This window comes from Mustelus asterias, chromosome 1, assembly GCF_964213995.1.
Source record: "Mustelus asterias chromosome 1, sMusAst1.hap1.1, whole genome shotgun sequence".
Lineage (NCBI taxonomy): Eukaryota > Metazoa > Chordata > Chondrichthyes > Carcharhiniformes > Triakidae > Mustelus > Mustelus asterias.
This window is the reverse complement of record NC_135801.1, coordinates 124,687,080-124,704,493: the sequence shown is the minus strand read 5'-3', so window position 1 is coordinate 124,704,493 and position 17,414 is coordinate 124,687,080. Positions and strand designations below refer to the sequence as shown.

At 40.0% G+C, this 17,414-nt stretch overlaps 1 protein-coding gene across 7 annotated transcripts in view; it reads left to right on the top strand.

Annotated features, from left to right (window-relative positions):
* The window catches only part of trappc13 (trafficking protein particle complex subunit 13), a 59,847-nt gene that overhangs the window by 16,547 nt on the left and 25,886 nt on the right, over positions 1-17,414 (top strand). For all 7 annotated transcript variants that reach the window (XM_078218078.1, XM_078218107.1, XM_078218098.1 and 4 more), the window contains 5 exons: positions 4,297-4,365; positions 5,963-6,062; positions 8,085-8,169; positions 9,476-9,603; positions 11,872-11,944. In XM_078218078.1, coding sequence (XP_078074204.1) covers positions 4,297-4,365; positions 5,963-6,062; positions 8,085-8,169; positions 9,476-9,603; positions 11,872-11,944 — 455 coding nt within the window. The remainder of the gene's footprint in view (positions 1-4,296; positions 4,366-5,962; positions 6,063-8,084; positions 8,170-9,475; positions 9,604-11,871; positions 11,945-17,414) is intronic.

Sequence of the window (17,414 nt, the reverse complement as noted above, 5' to 3'; positions counted from 1 at the left end):
TTTTAAAACGTTTTTAAAGTTTGACGTCAGCTTCTACCTTAAAGCCCTTTGTTTGTCCCAAGTTGTTTTTAGTCTCTCAAAAATTAATTCAAATTGAAGGATCATCAGTCTGAGAATGTTTCAGTGTGATTGGCTTGATGATATCACTGTTGTTGGACCCCAGAAGATCCGCTTGACTTGTGGCAGAGTTATCTGACTTTAAAAAAAGGTGAAATTCATGCCACAGATTGCTAGATCTTTATGGATGATTTTCTTTGAGATGCTGTCACTTCATCCCTGAAAGCAACTTCCAAGTCCATTATTTAGATGACTTCAGTAACAACAGAGAGATATGGTGGAGTAAATTGACTGTTGCACCAATCTAGTCATCAATGTACCCAAGCTAGTGTATGCAAAGCATGAAAGAGTTTGTTACCCAAGTTTGTTCAGTCAATCAGTTGTGCCTTTATGTTGGTGACACCTCACATTTTACAATTTTTGGTTATGTCTTTGGTTTACTATGCTATTTTTCCTTTTTTGCTCTTTTAAGCTGAGTTCACAGATTTGGATGGGAAATAGATTAGGGAAGGCAGGGTCATGACTGGTGTTCAAGATAAGCACATGGGTTGAAGGAGGAATTTAGTCAGAGTCGCAGGCTAATTTTTCTCATCACATTTAGAGAGACGCCCATCCAGAGTTGTAAGCTGAGCTTTGAAGGCACAGTAAAGCAAGTGAGACAAAACTTAACAGCACTTCGATTTAAAAGAGTAACATGATAGGAACAGGAGAAGGCAGTTCTGCTCTGAGTCTGCTCCATCATGGACGGTCAGCCATGATTATTGCAATTCCACCTCTTTGCACTATCCCATGTCTCTTTAATACCTTTTGTACCTATTCAACCTCTGTTTTAAATATAAATCTAATCAATGACTGAGTAGCCACAGCTCTCCTGGATTTCCAAAGATTCACAATCATTTAAATGAAGAAATGTCTTCTCATCTCTGCCCGAAGTGGATAACATCTTATTCTGAGACTGAGAGCTCTTGGTCTAGATTCCCTGGTTAGGGAAACTCTTTCTTGGCATTTAACATGTCAAGCCCTTTAAGAATTTTATATGTTTCAATGGATCATCCCTCATTCTTCAATGGCAGCCATCTGTCTTGTTAAGTGATGGTTTGTGCCATAGTGGTCAACTATATTAAGCATCAACTTGTGTGGCTCAGGAGCTGCACTCCGATGTGGCAGCGCCTGTCGCATTTGCTGCAGATGAAGATGGTGGACTGAGAAGGTGAAGGCTCAGCTCTGTTTTCTCAGGGCCCTCTTCTTGGCCTTTCTCATTCTTTTAAACCCCAGGGAATGTGGAGCCAGTCTCCTTAATCTCTCCTTATAGGACAATCTATTCATCCCAGAAACCAGTCTAGTGAACCTTGGTTGCACTTCAACATCAACATTTGGGTATGAAAGTGAAAGCATGATGGCCAAATCATGACTCGCATGAAGTTTCAAAACTTAGTATATTCCAGATGACAAAAATTGCTTTCCTTTCCCTAAAGCCCAGTTTGAAGGGCCTTCTACTCTCCATTAAACTAGGATTAGTGATGAAAGAGTAAGGGATGCATAATTGACCATGAATTTACATACAGTATTGGTAAATTATTCTGATTGCAGTTTTGGGCTACTAGATGTCTTATTGTTGGCGCATTAGTACTTCACACTATGCAATGGAGGGTGTCATCACTGAAGATGTTATTTTCTGTGTTATGTTACACTTACCAGTACTATCTGTGATTTAAGGTTATGGTCAAGGAAGTTGTGCGTGGCATGGTGGCACAGTAGTTTGCTCTGCTGCTTCATAGCGCTAGGGACCTGGGTTCAATTCAAGGCCTTGGGTCACTGTCTGTGCGGAGTCTGCACGTTCTCCCCGTGTCTGCGTGGATTTTCTCCGGGTGCTCTGGTTTCCTCCTCCAGTCCAAAAGATGTGCTGGTTAGGTGCATTGGCCATGCTAAATTCTCCTTCAGTGTACCTGAACAGGTGCCGGAGTGTGGCGACTAGGGGATTTTCACAGTAACTTCATTGCAGTGCTATTGTAAACCTACTTGTGACACAAATAAACTTACTTAAACTTTAACCTTTTAAGTTACAATCTCCGTCTCTCTTTACCACCAAGGTGTTTTGTCAAAAATGCAAAGTCAACATTTTTCATTACGACACAATTTTTAGGAATTTGAAAACCCATTTAAACAGCACAGGATCTAGGGGGAAAACAGCAGGGAAATGGGAATTTTAGTTCTTCAAATTTAGCTGTTCATCTGTACTGGTATAGCCATGATGGGATGACTTGACTTTGTGTGCGTAATTTCAGTTTTCCCGTTAGTTTTTTAAAGTGATGCTCCACACTAAGGGTGTGGTGTTCCATGGTTACATCGCACTATTTTTATAATGTCACATTTTTGATATAGGCATTTATTCTCCATCTTTAGTTGCTTTGAGTAGGTGGTGGACTGCCTTATATGTGGTTAGCACTGTTGCCTTGGCGCCAGGCTCAATTCCAGCCTTGGGTGACAGTCTGTGTGGAGTTTGCACATTCTCCCCGTGTCTACGTGGATTTCCTCTGGGTGCTCCAGTTTCCACCCACAGTCCAAAGGTGTGCAGGGTAGGTGGATTGACAATGCTAAATTGCCCTTCAAGTGTCCGAGATGTGTAGGTTAGGGGGATTAGCGGGGTAAATATGTGGTGTTGCTGGGATAGGGCCTGGGTAAAATACTTCATCAAAAAGTCGGTGAAGACTCAGTGGGCCAAATAGCCTCCTGCACTATGAAATGCTGCAGTGCATGACATGGTTTGAGTGGCTTTCTTGGCCACTACAAAGTGGAGTTAAGAGTCAACCACGTTTGTGGGACTGGAGTCACATAAAGGCCAATTTGGCAAGAAGATGGATTTCCTCCTCTAATGGGCATTAGTAACCCAGTTGGATTTTTACCATAATCCAGCAGCCTTTTGGTCCCATTTAACGATATCAACTTTTAACTTTTTGCCTATGTTTTTCTCCAAAAGGAACTCAAGTTCACATATGGCCATGGTAGCATGGTGGTATGGATTTGAAATCACGTTCTGTAGATTATTAATCCAGTAACATAACCACTACAATGTACCCACGTAGAGTACACCAGTGCTGTAATCAATAAAATGACAGGACATGATTCCCAAGACTGGTTAGAACTAGAGGAATTTTGTGTAAAAAAGGAATGTCACTTAATTAGTCACTGTAAGCCATTGGCCTTGATCATTATCTTCAGAGATTAGCTATACCTTAATGGAATGAGAAGAACCTCATTCTTTAGAATCCTGTCTAGCGTTTCCTGGTTGATATGTAAATGCATGGGGCTTGGGATAGGGTGGAGAGATGGGCCTGGGTAAAATGCTCTTTCGGAGAGTAGGTGCAGAGTCGATGGGCCAAATGGCCGCCTCCTGCACTGTAGGGATTCAGTGGTTCTCGGGATTCTATGGAACTGTTATATATTTAAATGGTTGCATGATTGCTTTGAGTTGGTCACATGATTTGATGGTGATGTCCTGGGGGTGTTTCACAGGCTCCTGTTGTAGTTTCATTTTCTACTCTGTAGCAGCAACAGGCAACAGTTCCTCAATAAACCTTGTTATTTTGAATTAATGTGTGCAAACCACATCTTTTCTTCTTGTTTAAAACCCATGACCCCTAACATAGTTAGGATGTTACATGAACTCAGGAGGGGTAGGTAAAACAATCAGTTGGGACGGAAGCATTTCACTGTTGTCCGCATGTTGACTGTTAGAAATGGAAATGCAGCAAGATGCTATAGCAAACTCAGTGACTTCCAGTGTTATGAAGGAACATGTCAAACCATTTGTGTGGATTTCCAAGGACAGTACATTTGTAGCAGCACCACAATAGTTAAATAATAATGTGACTTCATACCACTTCTGAAAAATGTGTTTAAAATTTCTCCAATTAAATTTTATAAACTGAAAAATATTCATAATTTACAAAAGATTTGCTGTTTGGATTTTCGTTGGATAAAGCTTTTGAGATATGATGGAAGCAGGAACTTGGTGTTGAAGTACTGATCAGTCAGGATTTAATTAAATGACAGAACAAAGGGCTGAATGGCCAGCTCTTGTTCCAGTGTTCAATAATACTCTATGTTGATGTTTTAACAGTAGTTGATACATTGTTAAATTAATACGATCAGTATTATAACTGTTTGATTTTTGACTAATATTTTTGAACTGGTCATTTTGATCCCATTCTATAATTCTTTCCTCATTTCATATTATAGTGATGCGACTAACCAAGCCGACATTGTTTACCAACCTGCCAGTGACCTGTGAAGATAGAGACCTGCCTGGTGAGTTTGGATAATTCTTTAGAATTATTTTAGATGATCAAAAATGTTAACATGCAGCACTACACATCACACAGTATTAACACTGCAGTGAAGATGCTGTTAAAATCTAAACTGAGGGTTAACTGTTAATTGCTTTTCCAGAGACAGTCTTTTTCTGACCTAAGAGTTTTAAAATATTTATTTCTATTCTTTGATGTTCAGGTATTCTACATGCACAAAATTCAGTTGTCTCCTTGTACTAGAATCTTGGGTAGTGCTGGCTTGACCCACGTATGACAAAAACAGAGCCCTTCATAGCAAACCTATTTTACTGGCTTTGCAAATATTGATTTTTAAAAAAATATATAAAATAATACCTTGCATATGCACATCACCCAGAAAGTATCAGGCAAGCACAGAGTGAAGTCCATAATGCCATTTTGTGGTGTACTTTGAAACCATCCATTTCTGCTAAAAACAGTTAGTCTAAACAGAACAGAAATCTGCTTGCCTTGTTTGCTTTTAGGCTGCTGGTTGCAGCCGTTCTGATGATACTGGACTCCATCTATAACACCGATCCTGAGTACTCCACTGGATGTCAATCCAGAGTTTAGCACTAGAGCTCCAGTTTCCGCTTGCAGGAACTGTACAGTGTGGAGTTCTAATCTTGCAGCACAAACAAAGGCGTGAATTTTCCTATTAAGCTAAAAGTTTATTTTGTGTAACCACCTTTGTGACATAGGCTCCTTCCTGAACTGTTACTCTCAGGACCTGCTATCCACAGTATTCTCTCCGTACAGTTCTAATAATTCCAAATCCCATGTGTGAGAAAATGTCCTGTTCTTCAAGTGTATTACTTGTTACACCACCTGCGACAGTGGAAGAGTGAGTGTATGCAAGTATTAATTTCAACTACACAGCTGTTTGCATACCATCACTGCCCACCTAGATGACCGCCTTATCTGTATAACATCTGTAGCACTGAAATTAACCCTTTATTCATCAAAATAACGTAGCTCTCTTTGGGGAAAGCCAGTTGTAACTACTGGTCAGCTGTTCCCTCCGATCAGCTTACTCCCGACTGCCTGATGTATGCAATGGCAGCATGCCCACCTGAGCCATCATTTAGTGTACAATGTTTTTACAACCATGTTCTTATCAGTGCCCGTATCTGCTGCTCTGCATCCTTCAATCATTTTCTTCTTCCTCCCCCACCAACACCACTTCACAATCACTCCTGCTCCTCCTCACAACTGTACACTCAATGTCTCTATCCCAAGCAGCATTGCAGTGCCCACTCACTGAATTCTCTACTGCCTAATTGAGTAGGCCAGATTGTCCAACTGAAAAGCATTGAGGCCACTCTCCGACTTTGTTTTGCTCCCTCATACCTATTCATGTGAAATTGAAGACCATCTACTGACTCCAAAATTGACCATTCAAATCTTTACCTCTTCCCATGTTAATTTGTCTTTCAAATCTAACTTTTTCAAACGTTGGAAAGGTCTCTTTCCCAAATCTTTGTATTTTAAAAAAAGTTTCTTTGTCAAAAACATTCAGTTAATATAAAAATATATTCTGGAAGCAAGTGCCAATTAATGACTTTTTTTTACTGCAGGAGATCTTTTCAGTCAACTTATGAAGGATGATCCGTCTACAGTTAAAGGGGCAGAGACCTTTATGTTGGGGGAAATGCTGACTCTCCCTCAGAACTTTGGGTAAGAATTCCTCAATCATTTGCATATGTTCTGTTATTCAGGTACACATGCCTTTCATTTCTACTCTCTTCACTCCTCTTTCCCACCCCACTAAGTGCTGAACAAAAATGGTTAAGGAAATGGGAGAATATTGTGAAATTATCTTTCTGGGAGGGTGGAAACAGAATTCTAAAGGACAATTCTTTCAGGCGAATTGCTAGTGTTTTAACCTTTGCAGATTTTCCTAGAATCCCCACAGTACAGAAAGAGGCCGTCAGGCCTATTGAGTCTGCACCGACTCTCCAAAAAAGCATCCCACTGTGCCACCGTGCTGTGCCAAATGTTTTGAGGATTTTCTTTCTCCTCATTACCCTACTAAGAAGTCTGTTTTATTTATTGATCATTCTGTTTGAAGGCTTTTGGACATCCGTCATAAATTTGACTTTAGCCCATTCGAAACTGTGTCCCTTTATTTTATTGACACTTTTTAATTTGAAGTGGTGTTCTAGGTTTAATTTTCCATGGTGGTCGCTTATTTGTTCTTTCTGCCTTGCCACCCCATCCCATCTCCTCCATTCAGGGTTGAAAAGCCTGTTCGTTTCTGTTCTGGGCTATCATGTTTGATGCTATGTGTCAGTCTTGTGGCTCTATCTGGATGGCCTGTAAAGTACATACCTCTCCTGTTATCAGAATACTATACAGTCGGTATTAATGATAAAATTGTGAGCAAATTTTAATAATACAAATTGTAGTTGATTAGTTGTTGTGTGAAGAATGTATATAATCTATAGGAATAAAATTCAGGTGCTTGAACAATTATTCCCCTCTGCAGGAGTATGTGTTTCTTTGGAGGGGGTAATGACTATCATTGTTGATTTTCACCTGGAACGCCTGTGGAAATGCTTTCTTTGTGGTACAAGTGTATCGTGATCAGTGTCGGAAGATCTTTTAGTATTTAGTGGGCACTCAGTTCTTTAGTGCTTTGGTGCATCAAGGAGTAACTGTTTTGTACTTATGAGCAATCACCAGACAAATAACATTTGATCTGGCTTTTGGTGATGATTTTGGAGTACACTTCAAGAAAAATGGCCAGAAGGGCGCGGTATCTGTTAACTCATTGTTTGTTTACAAAAGCACCGCATTAAACATTGTTGACATGCGTTATGTCACTTGGCGTTGATGTCTAAGATGCAGAATTCTCTGCTCCCTCACCTTGGGGACACGATTTGTTGCATATTATCTTGCAAAGCAATGAAGAAAAATCTGAATGACGGGAGGATTGATTTAACCATGAATTTAGAATAGGATCATTGCTGGAATTTGGTTGTGGTTCTTTTTTTACATACTTTCAAGCTCCAGTGATGGGTTATACAGCAAGGACCTCTGAATTTAATTAGCACTTTTTAAATAAATGAAAGCTGTATTTTTACTTATTACAAAGTACGTATGTTTTGATGTTTATAATTGCAAACAGGAAACTCCGTCCCTATTTTTCCTCCTCCCTTCCTCCACTCCCAAGAGCTTGGCAAGGGCTTAGCAGCTTTAATTTCCTGACACCAGTCATCCCAATGACTGCTATTCATGTGTAAACCAGCAGGTGGGTCTTTTGCCAGGGTGAGGGTTGGTACTAATGTCTAAAATCAGCTAACTCAGTACAGACCAGGGTTTGGGTGTTTTGCCTTGTCTCGTCTACATGCTGAACTCATTGATTTAGCCCATTGAGCCACAGTGGGATGGATTGTTGTTAACAAAAAGTGCTGTTGGTGCAAATTCTCATTTGCCACATGATGGCAGAGCAGTGATTTTACATTGGAATCAAGTACAGATATAATAAGAGGAGCTAAAAGTAGCAGACATTTTCATAAGGACCATTCCTGTGTTCTGTTCTGAAATAAACTGACTTCTAAAAGTTCAATTATATTCAAATATTACTACAGTTTCTGCTTTGATCGCTGCAGTACATATATTTTAATGTGCTTGTTTATGCTATTTTCACCTTATATTGTGTAGAAATATCGATCATTTCATGTTTGTCTTGAGCAGGAATATTTTCTTGGGTGAAACCTTTTCAAGCTACATCAGTGTACATAATGACAGTGTGCAAGTTGTTAAGGATATCTTGGTTAAGGTAAGGCTATTATATTGTGGTTATGATTTTCTTGCATAAAATGTTTTCATGCATGTTCCATTTTGTTCTCTTCTATAAAATGAATTTTTCTGATGGGAATGAGCACATTCCTGCATTGCCACTAGGGTTGACATTTTTTGGACTATTTCCTCTCGAATCCAAAGCACTTAGAAGTGTAATTATAGGTTAGGTCTTTGCTGGCTTGGGTAATGTCTGGAGAAAACATTTTGAACTGCATAATTCAGTGTTATGTTACTGGCAGTTACTGGATAACTACAGCCCTGTTCCATCTTGCATCAGTAACTAGTGTTGTAAATCAATCGGTAGCAATGAACTTGAGGGTTGCCTGTATGAAAATAACTCTAGTAATTGATCGCCAATACATTTTCACAGTTAAATACAGATGTAGTGAGGTCCAGTCACCCCAACTAGCTCAAGTTTCTAAAGAAATTTATGATGCCTCTTCCCCAAAATCTATATCTTGCATCTTGATTAAGTATCCTAATTTTGTGAAGTAATATAGTGTAAGATCGTGAGGCTGATTCCTAGAATCAGAGAATGGAATTATAGAAAATGTTTAGGAGAAAAACATTATTTTCCCCGGAAAGACTTTACATAGCTATTTAAGAAGCTGAGGGTAGAAGAAATATTAATCCGGAGCACTATGTCAAGTTAAAGGTGGAACATCAGCTACAAGATGATAAAGGATATTTGTTATGGCAATGGAGGCAAAGTCAATGGAATAGTTCAAGAGCTGGCCGATTGTTTTGCTGGAAAAGATGATGGCTCTGTCCAGAAAAAGTGAGCTTGACGGACCAACTGACCTTTTTCTGTTCTTTGTGATAATGGGGGAAATTTTAATTGAACTTTTTAAGATGAACAAGAAGTGTTTGTAATTACAAATGGCAGCCATTTAGGTGCAAAATTCAGATTTGTCATTTTGTCCCCCAACTTCTCTGCTTTCCTCTTTTTCCCTTTTACCCTTTCCTCCACTGTTGCACTGTGGCTATTTGGTGAAGAGTGCTTCCTTATACTAGATTGAAAGGAAGTCATTGAGAATGGTTAAAGTTGACTTCAACCTTTTCTCTCTGGTGGGTTGATTGAAATTGAGATTGTGGTGTATGGTAAATTTCAGCTGCAAACTTGTTTACAGTATTTGCTGCAGCCACTGAATTGCCTAGTCAAGCCCCATTTCTGTAACAGTGCCACAACCTCTGATATTCAGTGGAAGAGGGTTTTAAAAAGCACAAAGCTACCAAATAGTTTTCAGGGAATTTTTGTTTACCTTTCTTTCTTTTATAAAAAGGCTGATCTTCAGACCAGTTCTCAGCGTTTAAACTTGTCAGCTTCTAATGCTGCAGTGGCTGAACTTAAGCCTGACCGTTGTATTGATGACGTGATTCACCATGAAGTGAAAGAAATTGGAACACACATGTAAGTTCTGTTTTTCCATTTTAAAAAACATACTGAAAATAAAGCATGCATCAAAGAATTCACTGAGTGACTATAGGTACAAAAATACTGATGTGTTCCTTTGAGTGTAAAAGAAGCATAACTTGGAGCCTAAGTGTGAAACCGCAGGAATGTTCTGCTTGAGAGCTCTGTCTATGGGAAAACCTTTCATATCTCGGACAGTTGGAGAATATTGTTCACTGTGCCCAGCAGATAAATAAAAATTAATTTGTCAGTTTAATAAAAGTCCAATATATAGTTAAAAATGAACAATGACATTATTAGTTACACTCTTACTTTGTCATTGTTCACAGATTAATTCCTTCATAAACAAATGCAATTTCATATCTGAAACTCGCTTTTCTGTGGTTGCTTCCAGAACCGTTATGCAAGCAGAACAATTTTTACACATTTGTCATTTTCTCCCCCAACTCCTCAGCTTTCCTCTTTTTCCCTTTACCTTTTCCTCCACTGTTGCACAGTGGTTGTTTGGTGAAGAGTGCTTCCTTATACTAAATTGAAAGGAAGTCATTGAGAATATTTTAAGTTGACTTCAACATTTTCTTTCTGATGGGTTGATTGAAATTGAGATTGTGGTGTATGGTAAATTTCAGCTGCAAACTTGTGCCCAGCATTTGCTGCAGCCAACAAGTGTTCTAAGTTTAATGGAAAACAAAATATTTCTCAACATTGTAGTGCCATTAAATTTTGATATGGAATGGAGGAGGAATATATAGTATTTTCTTTCACTTTGTTGTGATCTTAACCAAACAGCAGGTCAGGACAGAGATTAAGCACCTGCCTATTTGAGATGTGGGTTAAAGAGATCAGAAGTTGGAAGATAAACTATTACATGACTGTTGTTCCTATATTCTCACCTAAGAGCAACATTGCAGAGTCCAGGCAGAAGACCACTTGCTCTTTTGCTATGCATCCTAATGAAAGTAGAAATAAAGGAACAGGACACTGTCCATTCTTAAATACAAATGTACTTTTACTTTTCACCTTCCCCCTTTTTACCAAAAAGTAAGATTAAATTGATCACTGATTCCTATTTAGATTTAGCAAGAGAAAGAGGCCAATGCATTGTTTCTAGTATTGAACCAGACTTGACATTTTTCAAACTGATCAGATGTTCATTTTGCTCTTTGGATGGTAATTTTTAAGCATTTTGATGATCTTTCGTTGACGACCATAAAAGATCATACAAGCAATTTACTGAGTCAGATGGTCCTCTTTGTTGCTGTTACACTCCATTTATTATACGTTAGACTAGTGTTACCAACTTCAATTCGGAGAATGCAGTCAGCAGTTTCTGGACCCACACTGAATCATTGTTTTTCCAATTTTCTGGTTGAGTTATATTTTCAAAGTTTCAAATTTTGTGCAATGTATCTTGTGTGTGGCTCTACTATGAACTTGATGAAATAATTTTCTGGCAGAACCAGTGGCATAATGTATACTTTTGGACAACCAGAAAAACTTTTAGAATAATATTGAAGGTTGATGCATTCTCTGGTTAATAGGATCTTGTGAACTTATTGAAATGTTCTATCTTTTGACACGTGTGCATGAAAATAAATGGAAATCTGAAATACTGGATTTGCACAATCGGTCCAACAATATCTGGGTAAAGAAGACAGTCCAGTGCTTCATGTGGACAGGTTAATGTTTAGGTGTGGGGTCTTTGTCAGAACTGGAAATTGGGAGGTGAGCAAGCCATTTCATAACAATAATATCGGGGGTGTTGGGGAAGAGACAGTAGGCCAAAGGAAAAAATATTTTTCTCTTTTACACAGTAGTATTGAGTTACATCATCTGTTTTGTTACAAAACAGTTTGTATTTGCATACATCTGCTTGCATTGATAAGTAAAAACAAATTCAAGTATGGGAAAGGGATATTTAGCCCATTGAATCTGCTTTATCTAGTTTCCTAACTAGCAAGTTATTTCAACCTAAAGTGTTGCCCTTTGGAGAAAAATAGGCTCGTACATTGATATTATTTATTGCTAAGTATTGGGTGTAGCTTAATTGGCAGCATACTTTTCTGGCTCTCGGTTCAAGCCCCACTTTAGTACAAATACCAAGGTTGACAAGTCAATGTAGTACTGTGGTGAGGTGCTGTCTTGGGTGAGAGGTTAAACCAAGGCCAGTTTGGCCATTACAACATTGCTGTGCCATTTGCAAATTGACTCCTATGTTTCCTTAATTTTTGTGATTTATTTTTCCACTTTTCTTTGCTTTTGCAGCTTAGTCTGTGCAGTCAGCTATACAACACAAGCTGGAGAGAAGATGTACTTTAGAAAGTTCTTCAAATTTCAGGTAATACATATAGAATTTAGGGCTGAGTTCTTTGAAATATACATAAGCTAAAAGGCTGTGCGCTACTCATCACTTTTTCATATAACAGGCTGTTAATTTGTTGTTTAGATCTGCTGATTTTAACCTAAATATTTTGTCACTTCTAATTACTTTGCAAGTATGTGCATAAAATTCAGGGGATGAGGATATCGCTGGTTGGACCGGTATTTATTGCCAATGCCTAATTGCCCTTGACCTGAGTGGTTTGTTGGGCCATTTTAAGGTTGACTCTTAAATGCCCTCTGTTCAAGGGTAACTAGGGATGGGCAATAAATGCAAGAAGTCCAGTATTTCCAAGTAACTCAAATCTTTATGCTAGGGCCAAAAGAGAAAATGCTGGAAAATCTCAGCAGGCCTGGCAGCATCTATAAGGAGAGAAAAGAGCTGACGTTTCATGTCCAGATGACCCTTTGTCAAAGCTAGGGACTGTGACTCTTCTGCAATACACAGAGTGCTTGAATGTCTTGTGCTTCTCTGATTGTAGCTGAATACAATACTCAAGTTGTGGTTTGACAGGTGCATTATGTATGTATCTTCATGTTCATAACCTCCTTTCACTTTTCTATTGTTTTCAGAGTTATAAAACTTCGATTGGCTTTGTCAATTGCTGTTCTGCATTGGTTGGATGTGACCATTGAGCCAACTAAGGCTTGTAGGTCTATTTCAACCTTCTAACCTATTTCAAATTGTATTATAGTTTTTGTTGTTTGTGGTTATATTAGTAAGATTTCAAGACTATGGCGTAGTGGTAATGTCACTGAGCTAGTAATCCAGAGGCCCAGGCTGTTAATTCGCTGAACATCCATGTGGCAAAGGAAGAAGCTGGAGCCAATCTGTCTTCTGCATATGTTATACTGGGTTTTGTGAATAACCCCAAGTGCAGACTACTTTTCCCCTCCACACTGTTTCTCCCCACACAAGTGGAAACTGATTCTCCTATCTGTACCATAATCTTTCCCAATTAGTATCAGCTACTCTGACTCACAACTATAGCATGCACTCAATTGTCACACCATTTGCAGCATTGACATAGGTTAATGCTCTGCAGGTTAATGTTCTGCAGGTTCAAATCTCACCACGGCAGCTGCTGGAATTTAACTTCAATTAATAAATCTGGAATATAAAGCTAAACTCAGTAATGGTGCTAATGATGACTACCATCAGTTGTTGCTCAAAAGCCATTTGGTTTGCTACTGTCCTTTAGGGAAGGGAATCTGCCATTCTTATCTGGTCTGATCTATATGTGACTGCTGACCCACAGCAATGTGGTTGACTCTTAACTGCCCTCCAAAATGACCAAGCAAGCCATTCAGTTCAAGGGCAATTAGGGTTGGTGGCACCCACGTCCCTTGAAAGAAAAAAGTTTCAACCAATGAGGAACTGGAATTCTGCCTGGTTGCTTTTAAGTATAATGTTGAATATAATTTCCGAGAAGTATTGCATCAGGATATAATGGTATTGAGAAGGACAGAATGCTAGACTTTACTTTGAAGCTGGACATGGCAAAAACAATTTGTGTTTATAGAATTCAATGGGGGAATGTTGGAATTATCCTCCTGCTCTTGACACCGGCACGGTGGCACAGTGGTTAGCACCGCTGCTTCACAGCTCCAGGGACCTGGGTTCGATTCCCGGCTCGGGTCACTGTCTGTGTGGAGTTTGCACATTCTCCTCGTGTCTGCGTGGGTTTCCTCCGGGTGCTCCGGTTTCCTCCCACAGTCCAAAGATGTGCGGGTTAGGTTGATTGGCTGTGCTAAAATTGCCCTTAGTGTCCTGAGATGCGTAGGTTAGAGGGATTAGTGGGTAAATATGTAGGGGTATGGGGGTAGGGCCTGGGTGGGATTGTGGTCGGTGCAGACTCGATGGGCCGAATGGCCTCTTTCTGTGCTGTAGGGTTTCTATGTTTCTATGTTTTCTATGTTTCTTAAGTAGAATGGCGGAGTCTAGTCAGAGTAGTATTTCAAGTGATTGCAACACCTTGTCTGTTGACCTTGTATGTGATACTTAAAAATCTCAGATACTCTCTTCCTAAGTTAGCCGAAGGCTGAACTAGTACATTAAAGGCAATAGTGAATTCTATTGTCTGTTTGCCTCTATTGAGAAGAAGCTCCCAAGATAAGAAAATCGTCCACATTTTCTAGGACCTGAACATTGTTCTTAATCGAAGGGGGTAATTATTGTGTTTTGGGAGCTGGTTAGAAGAGGACCAAAACTTTGTGGGTGTTTAATGAAAGGCCCATTTTCTCATTGGTTCTTACTCCATAAACCTTTGTGGTTGACAGAGCCACAGGCTTTGGGAGGTTGTAAAAGGCCGTATTTCAATGATTGGTACTGTTCCTCGCACTTTCTTTGAATTTGCTGCACAGTGAAAATCAAGCCTCTTAATGGGTGACTCTGGAATTATGGTCATCATTTATCAGTGTTAGCCAGACCCTGAAGTTGTTGGTAAGATCTGGTTAGAGACCAAAAGCATTTTGTTTAATGTGAATAAAGTTTGAGATTCAAGGCAGCTGCTCGGTGAATACAGCTAAAATCTTTCCAAGGGTTTTGAACAAATCAAAATAAACGTTACTATATGGGGTCAGAAAGATAAAACTATTTACAGTATCTATCTAATGTTGATATTCAGGGTTAATATGAGGTGCATATTAATAGGGCAAACTGTGGTCTAACACACCACACTGCACAATAAATGCCAAATGTGACCAAAGCAAATGCCACAGATTTTACAACAATCCACCCAGATGGCGATAACACTGAATTAACCAATCTCTCTGAAACTCTTCATCTTTGAAGATCTCGCTTTGGAATTCTCTCTAAAAGTTGCTCCGACTCTCATGATGTCAATGACGGCCCACCTCGCTGGGTTACAATCTCTTCTCCCAAGATTCCCTTCCCCTGGATTCCCAAGTCTACACTTGAGCACTAGCTCTTCAGCCAGGCTGAGCAGAACACCTTTGCTCCAAAGGAGCACTTTTGCTCATTGGATCTTCAGAGCACCTATTGAGACCTATACAATTACCAGACTCAGACGGCCATCAGCAATGGTCCACTTGTAGGGTTTCAGTCTCATCTCCGGAGATTCCATTTCTCTGGATTCTTGAGTATACACCCAAATACCAACTCATAAGCACAACTTTAGATCATCAGCTGCACTGAGCAGAGCACTACTACTCCAAGGAGATACCTTTGCCCTAACACCCTGCAGCATGGAGTCACCAATGTTTGGCTACCTTCTTCACTTAGGCAGCCCTTTTCCTGTTGGAGCCTGTTCTCCACTCCTCTATTTTTAACTAAACCGGGAACCTTTTCCAATCCCTGTCCTTTCTCTGGGGAACTTGCCTTCAATGCTGCTTCACTCCTGGTCACATGACCTGGGTTAATGTACACTCTTCCTTCTTGCTAAGGTGCACTGGGCTAAAAGAGCTTAAACACATGGAACTGCACATGTGCAGCCCACCTCTGGTCTATGAATGTGCAAAACATTCTACAGTCCATCGCGAGTTGAAGTACTGGACCTCCGCTCTCAACAAGGTAAGATAGTTTTCATAGCACTGGACAGCAGTGATCCCTGTGCTTATATGCTTTGGAAACTTGGACAACTTGCAGCAGACATCTTGAAGCACTGGAAAAATATCACTAACGGTGCCTCCGCCAGATTCTCCAAATGCAGTGACAAGAAAAGATGTCCAACAGCAGCATCCTCACCGGTGTCACCATGCCCAGCATCAAGGAAGGCACTGAACTCATGGAACAACATTGCCGGGAACATGCAGAGATGAAGTTAATGTGTTGGAGGGAGCACCACCTGCGCTGCATGTGGCGATAGTCTACAAATCATGCATTGGACTTTATCAGCCACCTCTGAACTCATTGAGCTGGAATGGAAGCAAGTCATCCTCAATCCAGAAGGGCTGCCTAAGAAGAGGAAGACTTAAATGCCATATGCAAATGCACAATTAATTAAAGAGGAATTTAAAAATGCATATTCAAATACTAAATTTGAATATAACGATATTTTATGGTGATGATAGTCATAGAGGTTTACAGCATGGAAACAGGCCCTTCGGCCCAACTTGTCCATGCCACCCTTTTTTTTAAAACCCCGACGCTAGTCCCAATTGCCTGCATTTGGCCCATATCCTTCTATACCCATCTTGCCCATGTAACTGTCTAAATGCTTTTTAAAAGACAAAATTGTACCCGCCTCTACTACTACCTCTGGCAGCTTGTTCCAGACACACTCCACCCTCTGTGTGAAACAATTGCCCCTCTGGACCCTTTTGTATCTCTCCCCTCTCACCTTAAACCTATGCCTTCTAGTTTTAGACTCCCCTACCTTTGGGAAAAGATATTGATTGTCTAGCTGATCCACATCCCTCATTATTTTATAGACCTCTACCCAGAGCTGAAATGGTTGCCACAAGAGGTCACAGGTTTAGGGTGCTGGGGAGTAGGTACAGAGGAGATGTTAGGGGTAAGTTTTTCACTCGGAGGGTGGTGGGTGCGTAGAATCGGCTGCCGGTATTGGTGGTGGAGGCGGATTCGATAGGGTCTTTTAAGAGACTTTTGGATAAGTTCATGGAAGTTAGTAAGATAGAGGGTTATAGGTAAGCCTAGTAGGTAGGGACATGTTCGGCGCAACTTGTGGGCCGAAGGGCCTGTTTGTGCTGTAGCTTTTCTATGTTCTAAGATCACCCCTCATCCTTCTACATTCCAGAGAAAAATGTCCCAGTCTATCCAGCCTCTCCTTATAACTCAAATCATCAAGTCCTGGTAGCATCCTAGTAAATCTTTTCTGCACACTTTCTGGTTTAATAATATCCTTTCTATAACAGGGTGACCAGAACTGTACACAGTATTCCAAGTGTAGTCATAGTTGCAGTCATAGTTTTCAGAAAAGTTCAAAAATTCTATTGGGACAATTGGTTGTACTGTGGCCAGTTATAATGTACATGAATGCATTGCTTTGAATTCCATAAACCTTATTTTTTAAAATTACAGCTTTTTAAACACATTGGAATCGCTTCTTGGCCTATTGGCTATGGTCGAGCGTTGGATCAAGTCCAAGATGGGGTGCAATTCCTTATCTTGTCAGCTTGGATCTTGTTTGTCTCTCTTGCGCGGACCATGAATTGGATTCAATTTGAATTTGGTTTCTGGACCCAGCAGGAGGATGGTTTCAGGCTTGCCCTGTCCACTTTGAGCATTGGCTTTGTAACTTAAAGAATGGAGTAATTTTTTTTTGAGGTTCGTTTTTCTAATTGTTTCTTCATAGTTTTCATTTGTAGATGGAGAAAATTGCAAAGCTTTGTGTGGTTCTAGGAGTTGGCAGAATAATGCGTAGTAAAGCCCTGACTGCTTGTATCTTTTATTTTCAGTATCCAAATGAGTTGCTAAGAACAAATAACAGACTGCTGCGATTGAGGCT